The 19375-nt window shown below is 47.1% G+C and overlaps 1 protein-coding gene across 1 annotated transcript in view; it reads left to right on the top strand.

Moving 5' to 3' along the window:
- Positions 1 to 530: 530 nt before the first annotated feature.
- Positions 531 to 19375, top strand: part of Dsp (desmoplakin) — a gene marked incomplete at its 5' end in the record, with an annotated part of 34237 nt that continues 15392 nt past the window's right edge. The window contains 13 exon segments of the mRNA XM_013521834.1: positions 531 to 633; positions 1658 to 1806; positions 2775 to 2949; positions 6826 to 6954; positions 8748 to 8798; positions 10117 to 10278; positions 11398 to 11502; positions 12344 to 12439; positions 13121 to 13246; positions 13901 to 14053; positions 16275 to 16429; positions 17523 to 17649; positions 18705 to 18906. Of these exon segments, the coding sequence (XP_013377288.1) occupies positions 531 to 633; positions 1658 to 1806; positions 2775 to 2949; positions 6826 to 6954; positions 8748 to 8798; positions 10117 to 10278; positions 11398 to 11502; positions 12344 to 12439; positions 13121 to 13246; positions 13901 to 14053; positions 16275 to 16429; positions 17523 to 17649; positions 18705 to 18906 (1733 nt within the window).

Raw genomic sequence — 19375 nt, 5'->3', positions numbered from 1 at the left:
CTGCGGCGTTGGGGACGTGGCATTTTACCCAGCTGTGGGTCCAAGTGTGAGTGTGATAGAGACTGGAATAGCTCAGTGACAGCATCAGAAATGTGCTCGTACAATCAGAGGGGTATTTCTGGACTGGGTCTGGACCTGAGGGGCAGTGCTATGAAGGACATTATTAGGCTATGTAGTGAAATTTGAAAAAGTTTGTGGATTAGAGAATAGTATTATACTCGTTTAAATTCCCTGATTTTGAAAGTGGTACAGTGGTTTGATAAAGGAATATTGTTGTTCTTGGGAAATATATGCCGAAATCTTTGAGAGTCAGAGCATGATTATTCTCAAATGCTTCAGAAAAGTGATACATACCCACCAAATAAGTCTGCACACGTCTCTGGAGATGGGGAGAAGGAGCTCGGCAAGGTGTGACCTGGGGGAATGGGGCGAAGAGTCTCGCAGGAGTGTTTTTATCCTGTTTTTGCAGGTTATTTCCACATTGAGCGAGTGCTGTCTTACTTACGCCGGTTTCTCCCTTTGCCCCACAGGCAGACGGGCACCATGTCCCGGCTCCAGAACCAGAACACCATCCAGGAGCTGCTGCAGAACTGCGCCGACTGCCTGATGCGGGCTGAGCTCATCGTGCAGCCTGTGAGCGTCCCTCCCCTCCCCGGCCCTGACCAGGTCCCCCGCCACCTGCGGCTGGCTGCAGCCCGCTGGCCCCGTGTGCATCCCTGTCCCCGATCTCTGCCACAGGCTTGGTGTTTACAGATGATCTTTTCCAGAACAGAGCAGAAAGCGGGGGCGTTTTAGTCCGTTTCCTGTTGCTAATAAGACAGTGACACAGATGCCTAAATTATAACGCACAGAGGTATATTTAGGCTCACAGTCCAGGGCCAAGGTCGAGGGGTCCTATTCAGTGATGCCTTTTTGCTGGCGGAGTCCCCAGCGGTGCAGCGTGTCACATGGTGAGAGACGGGGATCCTGTGGGCGGGAGGCCTTGCCAAGCTGGCTTTTGTAGCAGCCCCACTCGGAAGGTAATCCACGAATCACACAGAGGGATTAATCCCCTCTCACATGTCCCGCTTCTTCATAGTTCATGATAGGGGTTACATTTCAACAGGAATTTTCTTTCCTAGTACTTGGGAAGGAACCCAGGGCCTTTTGCACTGAGCTATATTCTCGGCTTTTTTTTTTTTTTTTTTTTTTTTTATGAGACAGGGTCTTGCTATATAGTTTGGGCTGGCCTTGACTTCATGGTGATCCTCCTGCCTCAGCCTCCCTAGTGCTGGCATTACTGGCGTGCACCACCACAGCTCCTGGAACAGTGTTCTTACACAGTGAAATCCCCATAAATGAGAGTTCCATGTAAATATAAAAGATGGACGCATTTCACATATTGAAGCAAGGGGAAGATGAACATTCTGTGAATTTCCTTTTAAAATCCAAATGAAAATTTAAAAGACTGTCCGCAAAATTTGTTTCCTGAGTCTCCCTCAGTGACCTCCTAATCTCAAGTTCATAGGATCACTTTCAGTGAGGAATCTTTTGCAATGTGATGAGGCGGGGACACCTGACACCTGTTCTGCGTATAGTAGGTTTTGCTTCCTTTCCGCACACGAAGCTTTCCTTCCCAGTACGATGTGTTTTCCCTCCTGTGAACTGTTTCCTTTAGGAACTGAAATATGGAGACGGGATCCAGCTGGCTCGGAGCAGGGAGCTGGATGAATGCTTTGCACAGGCCAACGACCAGATGGAAATCACTGACAGCTTGATCCGGGAGATGCGCCACATGGGCCAGCCCTGCGACGCCTATCAGAAAAGGTGCAGTTGTCAGGCACGGAGCGGGCAGCCCCGCACACCCACTCCCGCTCGGTCCCTCTGCTCCAGTCTTCCTCCGGGAGAAGCACCAGGTTCCTGGGGAAAGCCTTCCTTCCTTGGTGTTCTGCAGCTTTCTGTATCTTCAGTAAAAAACGACCCAAATCATACTTTCATCTTTTTGTAGAATCACAAAGCTGCCACGAGAAGAATGAAATAGATTTGCCCAAGAGCGTTCTGTTTTTTATTTTTATTTTTGTAAATTTTTCTGTGTGATACTGGGGATTGAAGCAGGGCCTTTGCGCTGAGCTACATCCCCTGCCCTTTTATTTTATTTTTTTATTTTGAGAAAAGTCTTGCAAAGTTGCTCGGGGTGGGCTTGACCTCGCGATCCTCCTGCCTCGGCCTCCCAGAGTGGTCCTGTTTATTTTGGAGGGCTGAGTTGCTTAAGGGATGTTACTGCACCTCCACTTACAGGGTGGCGGGTTCTGAAAGGATGATGTCAACTCCAGTTTAATGAATAGGAAAGTGGGACTCTGGAGTTGGCAGTGAGGAATAAAGCAGAGGCGCATGGTCTCAATTTGCTGTCATGATGCCCGGGCATGGGCTACAGGGAAGAGCTCAAGGACAAGACCCCTGAGGTGCGACCTCCTTGGGTGGCAACAGTGACACTTCCATGATGGTTCAGGCTCTTGGCATCTTCCCAGGACTTAATGTTGTTTACACCATCAAGTTTCAAGCCGTGCATGAAGAAAGACAGTTTTCAAATAAAACCTATGTGGCCTCTGCAGTGATTCGCAGGAATCCCAGAAAAGGGGGAACTTGCCCTGAATGTGTCCCCTAACCCAGCGATGGCGAACCTTTTAGTGCTTTCAATGATAACCAACAGCCGGCTGCAGAGCGAGTGCCATAGGTTCGCCACCGCTGTCCTGGGCCCGCTTCCTGCAGTGATCATTGTTTGCGTTCTCTTTCAGGCTGCTTCAGCTCCAGGAGCAGATGCGAGCCCTGTACAAAGCCATCAGCGTCCCCCGCGTGCGAAGGGCCAGCTCCAAGGGTGGCGGAGGGTACACGTGTCAGAGCGGCTCCGGCTGGGACGAGTTCACCAAACGCCTCACCAGCGAGTGTCTGGGGTGGATGAGGCAGCAGCGGGTGAGCAGCAGCTGGATGGGCAAGTGTGGCTCCTCAGACTCCGAACGCCCGCATCCGGAGACCTAGGGGTGGTGGGGTCACAGCCTCCCTGTCCTCGTCACTCAGTGCTCGGGACCTCAGGCAGCAGCAGTTGCTTGGGGTTAGGTGCTAAAGAATAATGTGCAGTTCTGTGCGGGTGATAACTGACCTCCTCAAAGGGAGGTATTCAGATCCCTACTTTCACTGAAAACAGTCTCCCACTGGGGTGGACGGGATGTTCTGGTTCGGGCTCGTGGTTCCCTACCTTGTATCTGTGAGGCGTCAGTTGTCTCGCAGGCAGGCATTGCGTCCCTGGTGTGGGAGTGGAGTGGGACCATGGCAGCAGTAGGATGAACTGGGGCTCTCTCGAGTATTTTTCGAGGCTAATTGTTGTTTTGTTGGTTTATGTAGTGATTATGCCCTATAATGAACAGTAGAACTATGCCCAAACCGTGGAGATGGGGATTTTATAATGAAAACGCACCGCTAAAGAACCATCTTTCTCTGGAGGAGAAAGCGGATATGTTAGGATATGTTAGGATATGTTGTGGTGGGATCGTTATGCAATGTGGAGAGAAGCTTTTGTTACTGTGGAACCAGTTTGACCACGGTTCTGAAATCCTTCAGCCACTTTTGTTTTTTAATTTGACATTGGGTTTCCTTTTGTTGCCCAGGCTGGTGTTGAACTCATGGGCTCAGGTGATCCTCCCTCTTAACCTCTTGATAAGCTGGGTCCACTGGCTCGTGTGCCCATGTCAGCTTTTTAAAATTTTTGAGTGGATTCTTTCCTAAGAAGTGAGGGCTTTTGCCACTAGACATTGATGAAGTCATTCAATCAGTTAACTTTTTCTCAGATTTATTTTATCTTTATTTTGATTTATCTATCTATCTATCTATTTTTGTTTTTTGAGATAGGGTCTTGCCACGTAGTTCAGGTTGACTTTGAACTCTCTGTGTAGCCCAGGCTAGCCTCGAACCAGTGGCGATCCTCCTGCCTCAGCCTCCTAAGTGCTGGGATTACAGGTGTGTACCACTATGCCTGGCTTCTCCCATTTATTATAAAGATTATAAACTACTACAGAAGGTGGGATATATGAAGGAGCAAAATCAGTGATAATCTCAGAAACCTAAGTGTAACCCTTTTTCACATTTCCTTCAAATATTTATTTATTTATTTATTTTTGAGGCAGGGTCTTGCTATGCAGTTCAGGCTGGCCTTGAGCTCACTTTGTAGCCCAGGCTGGCCTTGAACTCACAATGATCCTCCTGCCTCAGCCTCCTGAGTGCTGGGATTACAGGTGTGTGCCACCATGCCCAGCCTTCCTTCAAATCTTTAAACACATATTTCTTTAGGAGTGTGTATGTATTGGCACCATGCCAGAAACATGAACCCTCATCCTGAAAGTGTTAAAGAAGAAAAAATATATACCCCCAAATGCTAAATAATTGCGTGTGTGTGTCTTGCTTAGTTAGGAGTGAGGGAAAGGGTGGCGCTGAGCCCTTTTGGGAGGGAAGGGAGATTTGAATGGATGGGGATGAACTACACCTTCAGGACCCTTTTTTATTTTGACATAAGGTCTCACTGTGTAGTTCAGGCTGGCCACAGACTCTAGGTGATCCTCCCGCCTCAGCCTCCTCAGCGCTGGGGTTATTGGTGTGCACCACCACGCCCAGCTCAGGATCCTTAGTGATAGGCAAAGCAACCTTTGAACCAAACAAATTACAAAACATCATAGCCCCAATGCCGTGTAAATCAGCATGCCAGGGGCTGGGGATTTAGCTCAGCCGCAAAGCGCCTGCCTGGCAAGTGCAAGGTCATGAGTTTGGTTTCCGGTACCGGAGAAAAACCAAAAAAAAAAAAAAAATAAAATAAATCAGTAGCCGGTTGTGTAAGCTGCCAGCTTACCCTTTGTCGTTCTCTGTGTTCATGCTGGGTGTGGCTTTAAGAATGTGCTGTAGCAAAGACTCAACATTTTTAAATTTCAAGGGCTGGGGATATAGTACAGTGGCATGGTGCCTCCCTTGCAAGCATGAGGTCATGAGTTCGACTCCCGGTACCACCAAAAAACCAAAACCAAACAAACAAAAAACCCAGAAACGTTTTTTAAGTTTCAGAAAAAGGCGCTGTCCCATGGACTCAGTGGTACATCGTTTTCTAACAGAAACCTCTTCATGGATCACGCCTCTGAGGTCAGGCAGGTGACCCTGGTGGCTTTCGACAAACTGAGGGCTTTGACCACCCCCTGCCACACACACGGTGTAGCCTGCATTCTTCCTCCTCCTGCGAGTCCCTGTTGAGCCCCTGTGGTAAAGGAGCTGCTTCCTACCAGCATAGTCTGGAGAGGAGGCAGGCACGCGTCTTCCCATGCCGGGGTTTTGTTTTCGCTCCCTGATTTGTGTGGCTGCTGATGGGCGAGTCCGATACCGATACTCGATACCGTACAGCTGGACACCAAACACCGGCCGGCAGGGAGCGGCCTGCGCTGCAGCCCGGGTGTCCCGCTAATGTCCCAACGCGTGCACCTGCTGCTTCTGGTGTAAAGCCAGGACAGCCGCAGGAGCCGGGGGGCGAAGTCCCCGGAGCCCAGGTTATCTGACTCTGAAACGGTCCTGCTTCCTGAAGCCTCGCATGGCGTGTGGCTTGAACAATGTGCAGGCTGTCCTTGCTGCCATCCCACAGGCTGGAGCGTCTGTCCCTGGCTTGTGCGAGAGATGCAAGTGATGTGGAACTTTGCGCATGCTCCTGGGAGGGAGGCGGAGAGGGTGGCCCTGCCGGGGTAGAGCCTGTGGGACCATGCAGTATCGTCTGTTTTGGTTTTGGTGGTACTAGGGATTGGACTCCAGGTGTTTACGCTGACCTCTGTCCCAGCCCTTTTTGGCAAGCACCACCACACCTGGCTTGTCTGTCTGTCTCTCCTTCCTTCCTTCCTTCCTTTCTTTTTTTTTTTGAGACAGAGTCTCTCTATGTAGTTCAGGCAGGCCTTGAACTTACTGTGTAGCCCAGGCTAGCCTCAAACTCATGGCGGCCCTCCTACCTCAGCCTCCCAAGTGCTGGGATCACAGGCCAGCTCAGGCCATAATCTTGAGTGAAATAAATAAGTCAGACACACAAGTTTAAATATTTTGATTTATTTGCTCTGTGTGGCAAGCCCAAAGTGTAAACAAGGAGCAAAATGAATAGATATTGGGAGGTAGGAAGATCTTATTCAAACGGGAAGGGGAACAAGGCAGGGAGGGTAGGAAGGGAAGGATTAAAAAGAGAATGAAAGGAAAAGATGGAAATAGCTTTTTACATGGGGGCAGGGAAGAAGGGTTGAAGAGGGGGAGAGGAATGGGAAAAAAAAGACTTAAGATATATTACGCACAGGTACAAATTCCCTATGATGAATTTGTTTTTGTTTTTTTTTTGGCTTTTCTCCGGTAACGGGAACCGAACTCATGACCTTGCGCTTGCCAGGCAGGCGCTTTGCCGCTGAGCTAAATCCCCAGCCCCCTATGATGAATTTGTATGGCAAACATGTACTAAAAATAATTGCCAACATGAATTAAAATTAAGACCTTGAGTTTGATAGTAACTTGTTTTTCTTCTTTACCTTATTTTTATCTTTTTTTATTAGTATGTGCTTGCAATACATATTGGTAGCTTTTCTTTTTTTCTGAGGTAGTCTCATTATGTGGCCCAGGTTGACCTTGAACTCCTAGGCTAAAGCAATCCTCCTGCCTCAGCCTCCCAAGTAGCTCTACATCTTTAGTTTTATCCGAAGCATAGCTGTGTCTGTTCCCCGGGCACTTTGCTGAGAATGAGTCACTTGCAGACGAGGGACAGTCAAGGGACCTCCCTTTCTCTTCCCTCTGCAGGCGGAGATGGACATGGTGGCCTGGGGTGTGGACCTGGCGTCGGTGGAGCAGCACATCAACAGCCACCGGAGCCTGCACAACGCCATCGGGGACTACCGCTGGCAACTGGACAAGATCAAAGCCGACCTGGTACCTCGCCGCATTTCTGTTCAGTCCAGAAAGCACCTGGGAGGGTTTGTGATCACTCTGTGCCAGGCAGCATTGTCTGAAAGATGAAGCTGTTATTTTCTCCTGTTTTTTTTTTTTTTTTTTGGTTTTTCTCCGGTACCGGGAACCAAACTCATGACCTTGCGCTTGCCAGGCAGGTGCTTTGCTGCTGAGCTAAATCCCCAGCCCCCTGGTTTTTTTTTTTTGTTGTTGTTTGTTTATCTTTTGTGCTCTTGAGACAGGGTCTCGCTACGCGGTTCAGGCTGGCCTTGGGCTCCCAACAGTCCTCCTGCCTCAGCCTCCCGAGTCCTGGTGTGCACCACGCCCGGCTGTTAGTCTTTCCCAAGAGACTGGAAATTTCTAAAAACTCCACAGAGGGGGAAGTGAACTGAGATGGACCTGCCAGAGAGGGTGTTAGCGGCGGGGAGGAGTGGAGCCAAAGGTCAGGGGCCTGTGCACACATGCCCTGGTTCACAGCTTGGAAGGACGCACTTCCAAGGCAGGTAAAGCACTGTTCCTGCAGAAAGCAGAGCCTCACTCTGAGGGAGAAACTGCGACGCCTCTGCAGAGGATGCGGTTGGCGCCTCCTTCCCCCATGGTAATTGGAGTGTGGAGTGCAGTGGTAGAGCACCGGCCGGGTGTGCGTGGGGCCGTAGGTTTGAACCTCAGCCCTGCAAAATGAAGGAAAGCACATTTCATCTGAAGCTGTCTGTTTGCCAGACTCGAGGCTGGGAGAATGACAGCATAGGTACTCACTGCTCTTCCCTGCGTGGTTACCTCTCGGATCTCACCTGAGGCTTTTTTTTTTTTTTTCTTTGGTTTTTTTCTGGTACCGGGAATCGAGCTCATGACCTTGCGCTTGCCAGGCAGGCACTGTGCTGCTGAGCTAAATCCCCAGCCCCACGTAAATCATTTTTTCAATTAGAGCAACGCTGAGGCCAGCATCTGACACCAAAGCTGTTCATCCTCACTTCTTTTCACACCTTTTGCCTTATCCACTTGAGTACACTGCCTGATGGCCGTTCTCCCTCATTTCTCTAAGATTCTGGTTCTTTCAAACCATATTTTCAAACTTTTAAAAAAATTTGTGACCAGAGAGTTAAATTTTTTTTTTTTTTATCCTTCAGTACTGCAGATTAAACCCAGGGCCTTTGCACTGAGTTACTCCCCAACCCTGTTTTTTATTTTGAGACAGAATCTTGCTAAGTTATGAAGTCTGGGCTTGAACTTGTGATCCTCCTGCCTCAGCCTCCCAGAGTGCTAGGATTGCAGGCGTGAACCAGGGAGCTTTTAATTGACAAAGATCAGGCCTTCACTCTGTAGCAGGCACTACAGGCCAGCAAAGGGTTCCCTTCAAACCACCTGGGATAAGGTCCTGTAGGTAAATGACTTCACAGAGAAAATCCCTTTCTGCTGAGGGGGCTGAGGCCAGCATCTGATACCAAGAGGTTTTTTTTTTTTGTTTGTTTTGTTTTTGTTTTTTTTTCCGGTACCAGGAATTGAACTCACCACCTCGCGCTTGCCAGGCAGGTGCTGTGCCACTGAGCTAAATCCCCAGCTCTACACCAAGAGGTTTGGAAGGGCTGCTGCCTTTGTTTGTTTTGTTTTTTTGAGACAGGGTCTCATTGTGTAGTTTGGGCTGGCCTTGAACTCACTTTTAGCCCTGGCCGGTCTAGAACTCCTGGTGAGACTCGTGATACAGCCCAGCAAGAGCTGCTCTTTCTGCGCAATTCCCAGGATCATGAAATCATTAACCTGTTTTTGTCATCTTCTAGCGTGAGAAGTCTGCGATCTACCAGTTGGAGGAGGAATATGAAAACTTGCTGGTAAGTGGGTTTATTTCTGAGTTCTGTGCTTACCACGTACTTCCTGGGCCGGGGCAGGGCCTGGGCTCCCAGTTGGCGTCACACCTAGGACTTTGGAGCGGTGCTCACTCAGGGGCTCGTAGGTGCTGATGTTGTTGCTGCTCCTGAGTTTTTCCTTTTGAAGTGAGCTTTAAAAGTTTCTTGTTTTCCTTTTTTTGAAAACAGTGCCTAGCACTGTTCTGTTTTCAGGTTATCTGTTACATAAATGACAGTTGTTCAATCCTTGCAGTTAAAACAATTAAGCTTTGCCATTTACAAATCAGCTCTTTTGAAGAGGTACAGATGTTCCTTGCTAATGTCCTGAGTTGAGGCTGTGACTCCCTCCTTCCGTGAACTGGCTGCTAAATGAGGAATTGTGTACAGTATGTAGGTTACAAAGAAGTGGTCAAAGGAAATTCCAGCTTGGTGACTTTGCTTTTATTTGCGTAACTCTCACATGCGGTACTGCAATGGATAACAGAACATGAAACTAAAGCACTGCGCTGTACAGTACAGTCAGCAAAGGCTCACTCAGTTCTGTATGAACAAGGGGTACCGAACCAAAAAAAAAAGGACATTGAGGCTCTATAAACAAGATGTACAGAATTCTACCAAAAAAAAAAAAAATAGGGTCGAAAGTCTGAGCAGTGGTTAAATGGGTAGGTTGTTAAGGAATGAATGTATTTCCTTGTTGGTAGTGATGAAATAACGTGGCTCTTGGTGACACACAGTTTTCCTGGTGAGCCTGGGGGTATAGCAGATGGCACCTTGAATGGGGGTGAGGAAGAAGAGGGCGAGAAGAGCTTGATTTAGCGTTAGAAAGTCCCAGTAAGCGCAAACATCGCTGTATACAACAAGGCCTCTTGGGCTGGGTGCGGTCAGCGGTAGAGAGCTTGCTTTCCATGAGTGAGTCCTGAGTTCGGTCCCCTGCACCGCAGTCAATCCATCTGTCAATCAGCCCAGTGAAAGGACCTTTCAGGATTAGGCTGCTTGAATCGTGCTCTCTTATTCACCACAAATCCGCGCGAGTTCTTTTCCCATACCACATGATTAGCAAATGCACCAGGTGAGTAAGTGTTACCTGCTCTTAGAATTGTTTTGATAAAAGGAGCGGCAGTGTGTGTTTGCTTTTGCGGTGGTGGAGATCACACCCAGGTCCTCCCACATGCTAGGCAAGAGCTCTATCACTGAGGTCCACTGCAGCCCGGTAAAAGGCAGACCAAGGTTTAACCGAGGGTCTGCAGAATGCTTTTCACCTGCATGTTGTTGCTCTAACGCTGCTGTTGACCTTGTCCTGCAGAAAGCATCCTTTGAGCGGATGGACCACCTGCGGCAGCTGCAGAACATCATCCAGGCCACGTCCAGAGAGATCATGTGGATCAACGACTGCGAGGAGGAGGAGCTGCTGTATGACTGGAGCGACAAGAACACCAACATCGCGCAGAAGCAGGAGGCCTTCTCTGTAAGCTGCCCCCGAGGTTGTGGGCTCCTTGGAGGACTCCAGGCGGGGCTGGGGGGCCCTTCAGTAATGTCCTCAGCCACTTGGAATTCAGCCTTGAAACATTATTCTTTCTTGAATGCTACTTGATGATGCAGAAGGTGCAGTACATTGTTTTTTTTTATGGGGTCTTGCTGTGCTGCCCAGGTTGGCCTTGAACTGTTGCTTTCTTTTGTTTGTTTTTGTTTTTTCTTCTTTTTGAGGCAGGGTCTCACTATGCAGTTCAGGCTGGCCTTGAGCTCACTTTGTAGGTCAGGCTGGTCTCGAACTCCTGACAGTCCTCCTGCCTCAGCCTCCCAAGTGCTGGGATTATAGGCGTGCGCCACCATGCCCGGCCTGGCCTTAAACTCTTGGACTCAAGCAGTCCTCCCTCAGCCTCCTGAGTAGCTGGGACTACAGGCATGCACCGCTGTACCCAGCTAAAAACACTGCCCTTCCCAGCGCATTGTGTAACATCCCAGAAAACTAAGGTTCATTAGGCATGGGGAGAATTAGTTCATTCAGATGACCTAGAGTTGGGGGCCCTGGTGTGTGGCAGATTAAAATCAGGGAGGAGGAATTAATACACATTGAACATCTCTGATTGAAAAATGTGAAATGCTCTAAAATCTTTGGGCTGAAATGATGCCATTCCACACCTGACCTCAGGACAGGTTGCAGTCAGAACACAGGTGCACACAAATACAACATAAAATCACCTTCAGCTTGTGCGTATAAGATGTATATGAAACCTAATGAGTCTCGTGTTTACACTGGAATCTCATTGTGTATGAGCCAGTGTTCCAAAATCTGAAAAAATCCCAATGCTGAAACACTTCTGGTCCCAGGCATTTCAGGTAAAGGCTACTCGGCTGGTATTCATGGCAGCTCTTGTCACTACCTGGGCAGGCTGTGTCCAGCCTCAGCCACATATTGTCTGATCACACATACCCTACCCAGCCTTCAAGAGAAAGTTGTGTTTCTTGAGGAAAACACAACAAGATTCTTTGGCATTTTTTAATTTCCAAAATGTCCTTTTGTACTTAGCCCCCTTAAATGCTTGGGCATGCTGGCGACTTGTGCTAAAGGACTTTTATTTTACAGATACGCATGAGCCAACTGGAAGTCAAGGAAAAGGAGCTCAATAAGCTTAAACAGGAGAGTGACCAGCTTGTCCTCAATCAGCATCCAGCTTCAGACAAAATTGAGGTGGGCTTCCCGACATTTCTGTTGTTAGGATGCAAGGCTAACTTTTCTATAAAGAAAGACTATATGAAAAAATAAATGATCCATCTTCTTCATAACACTGTGCCAATTTTATTTTCTATTCTTGGATCAATACTGTAGGCTAGGAGTTAGGAGACATTTTCTGGACAAACCAGGTAATAAATAGTTTAAAGTTGTGGGTCATATAGTCTCTCCCAGTTCCTTAACTCTGCTGTTATATCACAAAAGTAATTGTAGATATATGTAAATGAATGACCATGGCTGTGCTCCAATAAAACTTTATTTACAAATACAAGCGGTGGGCCAGATATGGCCCTTGGGCTGTAGTTTGCTGATTTCTACCAGACACTGCAATCTACAGTCTGTGCTCAGGGCTGGCATTAGCTCTTAGCACTGGCATGGCCGTATTGGTTGTTAAATTGAAATTTTCATGGGAGTAGGTAAGAAGTACCATCTTAAGCCCTCAAGATCTGGAACCTCCTAGGAACAGGGCTTGGTGTGGCAGAGGGACCCCATTCCCTCTCTGTCCCTAGTATCTGTTCTGACTGGTCAGTAGCTGCATCATTTGGGTAAGCTACATGTGGACTAATCCAGTACTCCTAGTGGTAGTTATTTGTGCAAACTGATTTAAAATTCACTTTCTCCCATATCAAGGCTACTTTGGTGGGAGGCTCTGTATTTATTAGACAGGTCCACTTGACTGGGAATTAGATGAGAAGGTGTTTCATAGCTTTTATCAGGCTCATGCATCTGTTCAGGGACCACTCCACTAGTCTCTGGGTGGCTGAGTTGGCGTCAGAGAGCTGCCGTTTTTGTGTTCCAGGCATACATGGACACTCTCCAGACGCAGTGGAGTTGGATTCTGCAGATCACCAAATGTATTGATGTTCATCTCAAAGAAAATGCTGCCTACTTTCAGGTTTTTATCCTTACTAACTTCATTGTCTTTTAGGTCTTACTACTTTATCTTTGGAGTGTGTTTTAAAAGGTGCTAAAAAACAATCTTGAAAATACAGCATAAATCCTATTGGTTTTCAATGTAGAGAAATATTTATAACCTGGACACCAGTGACTCATTCTTTTGCTGCCACATACATAAATATTTTCTGATGCAACCCTTTCCTTTCGCCACTTATCCAAGAGAGGTTTAGGGATAGTAGTCCTCGAGACAGAACTGCTAAAGGATTGTGTTGGCTAGCTTTCCAGTACTGTAATAAAACACCTGAGATAACTGACTTCTAGAGAGAAAAGGTTCATTTTGGCTTGCAGTTTTGGAGGTTCTAGTGCATGATGGATTGGGCCGCATGATAATGTGAGGAGTCAGCACATCATGGTGGGGAACACACGGCAGAGCAAAAGCCACTTACTTCAGTAGCCAGAGAGCAAAGGGAGGAGGAGGAAGGGGTGGGTCCACGCCCCCAATGACTTAAGCACCTCTCATTAGGCCCCTCCTCCTGAAAGCTCCATTGGCTCCCATAGTGCCACCCTGGGACCAAGCCTTCCATACAAGGCCCCATGGGGGACATTCAAGGTCCACACTATAGCAGTGACATTGCTTATGTTGCTTTCATTAATGCGGGGTTACTCTCATCCCTAACAGTTTTTTGAAGAGGCCCAGTCAACTGAAGCCTACCTGAAGGGCCTGCAGGACTCCATCAGGAAGAAGTACCCCTGTGACAAGAACATGCCCTTGCAGCACCTGCTGGAGCAGATCAAGGAGCTCGAGGTAGCATCTCAGACCTGGGCCCCCCGCAGCTATGCTGGAGGAGATGCGTGTATTGCTGACCGCTGTTAAGATCTGTGGTTCCCCAGAGCCCTAGCCAGTGTTTGGTTTCTGAGCCTTTCAGTAGCTTCTCACAATACACTTCTTTGCATGCTCAACTACTGCTGAGAATGACTTTGGCTTCCATACTGGGTCACTTGCTGAAAACAAAAGGAACGTGATATAGCTCAAGACATAAGCATCTGCTTGGCAAGCGCAAGGTCCTGAGTTCCATTCCTGGTACCAAAATAACCATGATACGGCCAGGGATATATATAGCTCAGTGGTACAAGCGCCTGCCTGGCAAGTGCAAGGTTCTGAACTTGATTCCTGGTACAAAAAAATACCATGACAACCCTTTTAAGAAAGTGTACTTCAAGTTTTAGCAGCATGGCTTTGACACAAGCAGGTCCTGTCCTGCTCTCTTACTCCATGGCTATATAACTGCTGGAGAGGCTGGTTTTGGAAGCTTCTCATGTTCCCTGCAGACAAATTTGTGGCAAATTTGAGGCCAACTATAGTGATACTTAGCTTGTAATGTAGCTACCTCACTGTCATTTGTTGGTCTCCTCTAAAATTCACAGGGATGCTAAGGGATGATTTTGTTTGCAATTGCAGAAAGAACGAGAGAAAATCCTTGAATATAAGCGTCAGGTGCAGAACTTGGTAAACAAGTCCAAGAAGATTATACAGCTGAAACCTCGGAACCCCGACTACCGGAGCAATAAACCCATTATTCTCAGAGCGCTGTGTGACTACAAACAAGACCAGGTGTGTAGTCTGCTATTCAGAGTGATACAAAAGCTTTCCTTTTCTTAACATTAGCTTCTTGTCCATTCAGACAGCAGACTTTTAACCTTGATTCCAATAATCACCATTGTTGCTTCTTGCATATATAAAGCAGTGACCTGTTGAATAATTGCAGCAGCTCTGTTCTGAGCCATCTGGTAGCTGTCAGTAATTAGGACAAGAGATAATTTCTCCTTTTGTGTGTGTGTAGGTGATTGCACGTAGGGTCTCTGGCCATGCTACACACGTAACTCTATCACTGAGCTACATCTTCAGCCCAAAACAACTGTTATTTTGAGAACTTGAAAACATTCTAAAGCTTACTACATCTTTTTCTGTAGTATAACTTGCTTGTCTATGATCACTGTCATTTTAAAATTTTGGATAAAAGACATGACAAATGGTACCATTACTGCAGCCTTTAAAGTGAATGTCATTGCTTAATGTGGTGGTGAACCCCAGTAATCCCAGCTACTCAGGAGGCTGAGGCAGGAAGACTGCAAATTTGAGACCAGCTTGGGCAACTTAGTAAGAGCTTGTCTTAAAATTAAAAATGAAAGGGGCTGGGGGTATAGCTCAGTGGTAGAGTGCTTTTGGGTTCAATCAGCAGTACTGTAATAAATATTTCTTTCAAAAAGTGAATGTCATTGCAAATTTTATTCAGTAATTGAACACATCAATTCTGTATGCTGAGGAGTAAATGCAATCATTTAAATACAAGTTTAATAGTCATTTATATGATTCCCATGTTCTAGTTTCTTATGTTAAAATTATGAAGGATTTAAGAAGCCACATGTAATTTGTTGGTCAGATAAGCTTGTAAAATATGGGAGTCTAGTCTACTGTGTAGAATGTTTTAAGAATTCTTACTGAAGTAAGAAATAAGTTGAAATGAAGATTGAAGTACATAGAAATCAAGCTTCTTACATTTTGCCAGTTGAAATAACCATCATATTTTAAACACTCTTGTTTTGTTTTGTGTGCTAGGGATCAGGGGCTTGTGCATATTAGGCAAGGGCCCTGCCACTGAGCTATAGCCCCAGCCTCTAAGTAGTCACTTCAAGATGCTAAGTTAATTAATACAGGAAACCATTTAGATACTTGAGTTAATTTAGAAAGCTTTCTCTAGAGACTGATACTAGACTTTTTTTTTAAGTTTAAAGAGCAAATAAGTGAGACAAGAGACTCCCTCATATTATTAAAGTCTAATATATAAAACATGAATACACCGAAATATAAACACAGTGGTGTGAGGTTTTGCTGTACAAAGGGGTTTCTCAGGTAGGTTGATTCCCCAGGCTACTATCGAGTTAAATAACGGTTAGTTACTGCAGGCTGATCAGGCCTGCAGTCTCCCAAGTGATTGGACAGCGAAGGCTTAAATAAATGAGACAATTGAAATGATTTCGGGGCTCCAGGAGCGTCTAACTCTCTTACAGTTTCCATATTCTCTAGGTTTAAACAAAGACTTCTCTGGGCAGCCCCTCTTTATTTGGTTTACAAACAAAGGAGGAAGATACTCAAGAAAATGGGGGAATCTGAGCAGGATCTTGGGAGAATTTTCCCAAGTAGTAAATTATGTCAATCAGTGGAACTACCTTATCTTTAGGTTGACATTTATTGTAGGAGTGTGGAGCCTGCAGCTGCAGTCTCCTTGTGGTTAATTGGGTTGGAGCCAAAGTCCTCAGCTGTGGCCTTATCTTGTCCTTTGACGTGTCACAGCTCCACAGGCCAATACAGGCCTCAGCGGTGACCAGTGACTCACAGAGGTCTACTTACAATAAGTCCACTGCCCATCTTCAAACAAGGTGCCTAAGCTTCAGACAACTCGCAAGTAAACACGGAAAGCCAATTGGTTAATATTAAATCCGGCTCAGAACCAGTTTGTAGTGGTCTCCAACAGGCTACCTTTGAAAAGCCACTTCCTCCACTGTCTTACAGTGTAGTTGTCTGTATATGCACTTTTTAGGCTTACACATATTTAAAGCGTCAATATTGTTGGGCTGTTTGAGGGAGAAATACACCCAGATCATAACTTACGCTCCTTGTCACGAAATTTAACCCCACACAGAATGATCTGCTTCACTGATAGGGGGAAAATAAGAGTTCAGCAGTCCCATGTTTTCATGTCTTTTTCACTGAGAAAAAGGTGAACATCTGTACTTGCGAATAAAGCTGAAACGCAGGGCTGCTTGCCTTTCAGAAAATCGTGCACAAAGGGGACGAATGTATCCTGAAAGACAACAACGAGCGTAGCAAGTGGTACGTGACGGGCCCAGGAGGCGTGGACATGCTGGTTCCTTCCGTGGGGCTGATCATTCCGCCTCCAAACCCTCTGGCTGTGGACCTGTCTTGCAAGTACGTTGCTGGAGCTCCTGGTAGCCGCTGTGTGGTGCGCGATGGGGAAAGGGAGGGCCTGTGCTCAGACGGGAAGCTTAGATCGGCATCTTCTTCCACCTTCCCAAGAGCAGCCTTGAGACGGTCACTCTCACTCTGTCTTGGTGGGCACTGTGGTTCCTTTGGGGAAGTTAGTGCGGGAGGGTTGGCGTGAATAGTATTTGCCCTGCACTTGGAAGCTGTTGTCTCGAATTTCTTTACTTCTTAGTCAGTCCGTTATTGCAGGCAGCCACAGATGGAAAATGCCCATCATGCCAACATTCGCTCACCAATAGGCAGAGCATTCATTTCACAGGTTGTCCACAGCAGATTTTCTTTCCTTCTTTTTTGATCTTTTTGAGACAGGGTCTTGCTATGCAGTTCAGGCTGGCCCTGAGCTCACTTTGTAGCTCAGGCTGGCCTTGAACTCACAATGATCCTTCTGCCTCAGCCTCCAGAGTGCTGGGATTACAGGTGTGCACCACTACATCCAGCAGATTTTATTTATTTATTTATTTTTGGTGCTTTTTTTTTTTTGTCTTTTTGAGACAGGGTCACATTATATAGTTCAGGCTGGTCTTGAACTCGGAGTAGTTCTCCTGCCTCAACCTCCCAGCTGCTGGGACTACAAGCGCGCACCACCACACCCAGCCAGCAGATTTTCTTAAACCTGTTGGTACATTGGTATAGAAGTCTTCAATCACGCAGGGACTAGAGGAGTGTGTAGGGCCCAGTTCTCACTCATGCCAGGCTCTGGTTGTCACTGACATCTCATGTACCTGCCCTCCTACATTAGACCTTTTCTGTTGAAAACTTGCTGGCAAATAACACAGTAGCAAAAAAAACATATCACACATGTCCACCAAAAAGGATTTGAATGGGTCTATACTCATGTTAGATTGAAAATGGATTTTTTGGGGACTAGTTTAGTCTAAATCCATTGAAATATTGACTGTTTTGAAAATGACACATGTACCAGTTCTTCCTTAAGGGAGTTTTCCATGCAGTTGTGTAAACATGTTCAGGTCTCCGGCTTGCACTGACGTGTGAGCTTGACTCCCTCTGCCTCTCGCAGGATTGAGCAGTACTACGAAGCCATCCTGGCGCTGTGGAACCAGCTGTACATCAACATGAAGAGCCTGGTGTCCTGGCACTACTGCATGATCGACATCGAGAAGATCCGGGCCATGACCATCGCCAAGGTATGTCCTCGGGCCCACTCAGGCTGCCTGGGGGAGCCCCGCGCTGCCGCCGCTGTGGTGCCTGATGCTGCCAGGCAAACCTTGCACCAGGCAGCTACTGCCTTGCATCTCCCAAGTAAAGCCTCAGCTTCCCACAGAGGCTCTGATCTGTATAGGATGGCGGAGGCAGGAGTGTAGCCTAGGAGCAGAGGACTTGCCTGGTGTGTGCGAGGCCTGGGTTTGAATCCTAGCTCTGGAGGGGAAAGCCCAAAAGAACAGGGGGAATTAGCACACGGCTGGTCATGAGACAAATGAGAACAGTAACTGAAGTGATCTGATAAGCCAGATGTCCTTTTATGGAAAAGACAGTGTGGCTGGTAATAGTCTAGATCCTGTGCTCCATGGGCATCGTGGAATATTAGGTTGTAAATGTCTCGCTGGAATACGCAGCAGAAACCAGGAGGGGATTTGTGGAAGAAGGAACACCAAAAGTGTTTGTTCTCTGAATCAGTGGTTTGAATTTTGATCTGAAGAATCCTAGGTGGGGAGAGCATCCGAGGTGACTGGGATTGAGTGAGGAGAAGGGCCCAGGATGGCTAAGTTTTGGGGTCCCCAGCCCCCTCCTCTGATTGTAGTCAGAGCAGTTGTCATGCTATGTTTTACATTTGGGGCTTGCATTCCACTGCTATGGCTCCTAGGAACAGTGATTAAGTCCTGAAAGATTTATTTTTTGGCAGCTTAAAACCCAGGGCCTAACTGCACTCCATTCCCAATGCTTTTTATTGTTTTTTTTGTAATTTTTAGACAAGGTCTCGCTAAGTTGCTAAGTTGCCTATGCTGGACCTCAACTTGCGATCCTCCTGCCTCTGCCTCCCAAGGGCTGGGATCACAGGTGTGCACCACCACAGCTGGCTCTCAAAGACCTTTTATATCTTTATGTGACTATGACAAGCGTCGCCTCCAGCCCCATCTAGTGAGAGGCATTTTTAAACCAACACTTCTTGGTTGCACTGGCGGCGGGGAGTCACAAACGATTGATCGCTTTTTCTGATTTCCTGTGCCTGCCTGCCTTCCAGCTGAAAACCATGCGGCAGGAAGATTACATGAAGACCATAGCTGACCTTGAGCTGCATTACCAAGAGTTCATCAGAAACAGCCAAGGCTCTGAGATGTTTGGTGACGATGACAAGCGGAAAATGCAGTCTCAGTTCACGGACGCCCAGAAGCATTATCAGACCCTGGTCATTCAGCTTCCTGGTCACCCACAGCACCAGACAGGTCAGCCTGGGACGTCTCTCTCTTTGTATCCACCACCTACGTGATTCCAGAAAGAAAGTTGCTTGTGTATAAACGTAGCTTGAGAACCATTTCTTTGAAAATTATTGCCTTAGTCTCTTGCGTGTTGCTATAACAAAACACCTGCAGCTGGGTAAGCGGTAAAGAAAAGAGGTGCGTTTAGCTAACGGTTCTGGTGGCTGCAGAGTCCAAACAGCATCGCCCCTGGGTCCTTGATTGCATCACAGCAAGGTGGAGAAGCAGAAAGAGATGGCAGTGTACAGAAAAGGCCAAGCTCACTTTAGAGCAGCACCCCTCTTGAGAATTAATCCGGTCTCTAGAGACCCCCCTCCCAAGCGAGGGACGTTGGTCCTTTCTGGGAGTGGTGCTAATCATCTCCTACCTGGTCCCCTATCTACATAGCATTACATTAGGGACCAATTTGAATCTCTGGGGAACCAGCTATATCCAA

This window comes from Chinchilla lanigera, unplaced genomic scaffold (assembly GCF_000276665.1).
Source record: "Chinchilla lanigera isolate Chin_1 unplaced genomic scaffold, ChiLan1.0 scaffold00064, whole genome shotgun sequence".
NCBI classification, from domain to species: Eukaryota; Metazoa; Chordata; class Mammalia; order Rodentia; family Chinchillidae; genus Chinchilla; species Chinchilla lanigera.
Note: the sequence above shows the minus strand (reverse complement) of the source record. Positions and strands in the feature narration are given on the sequence as shown.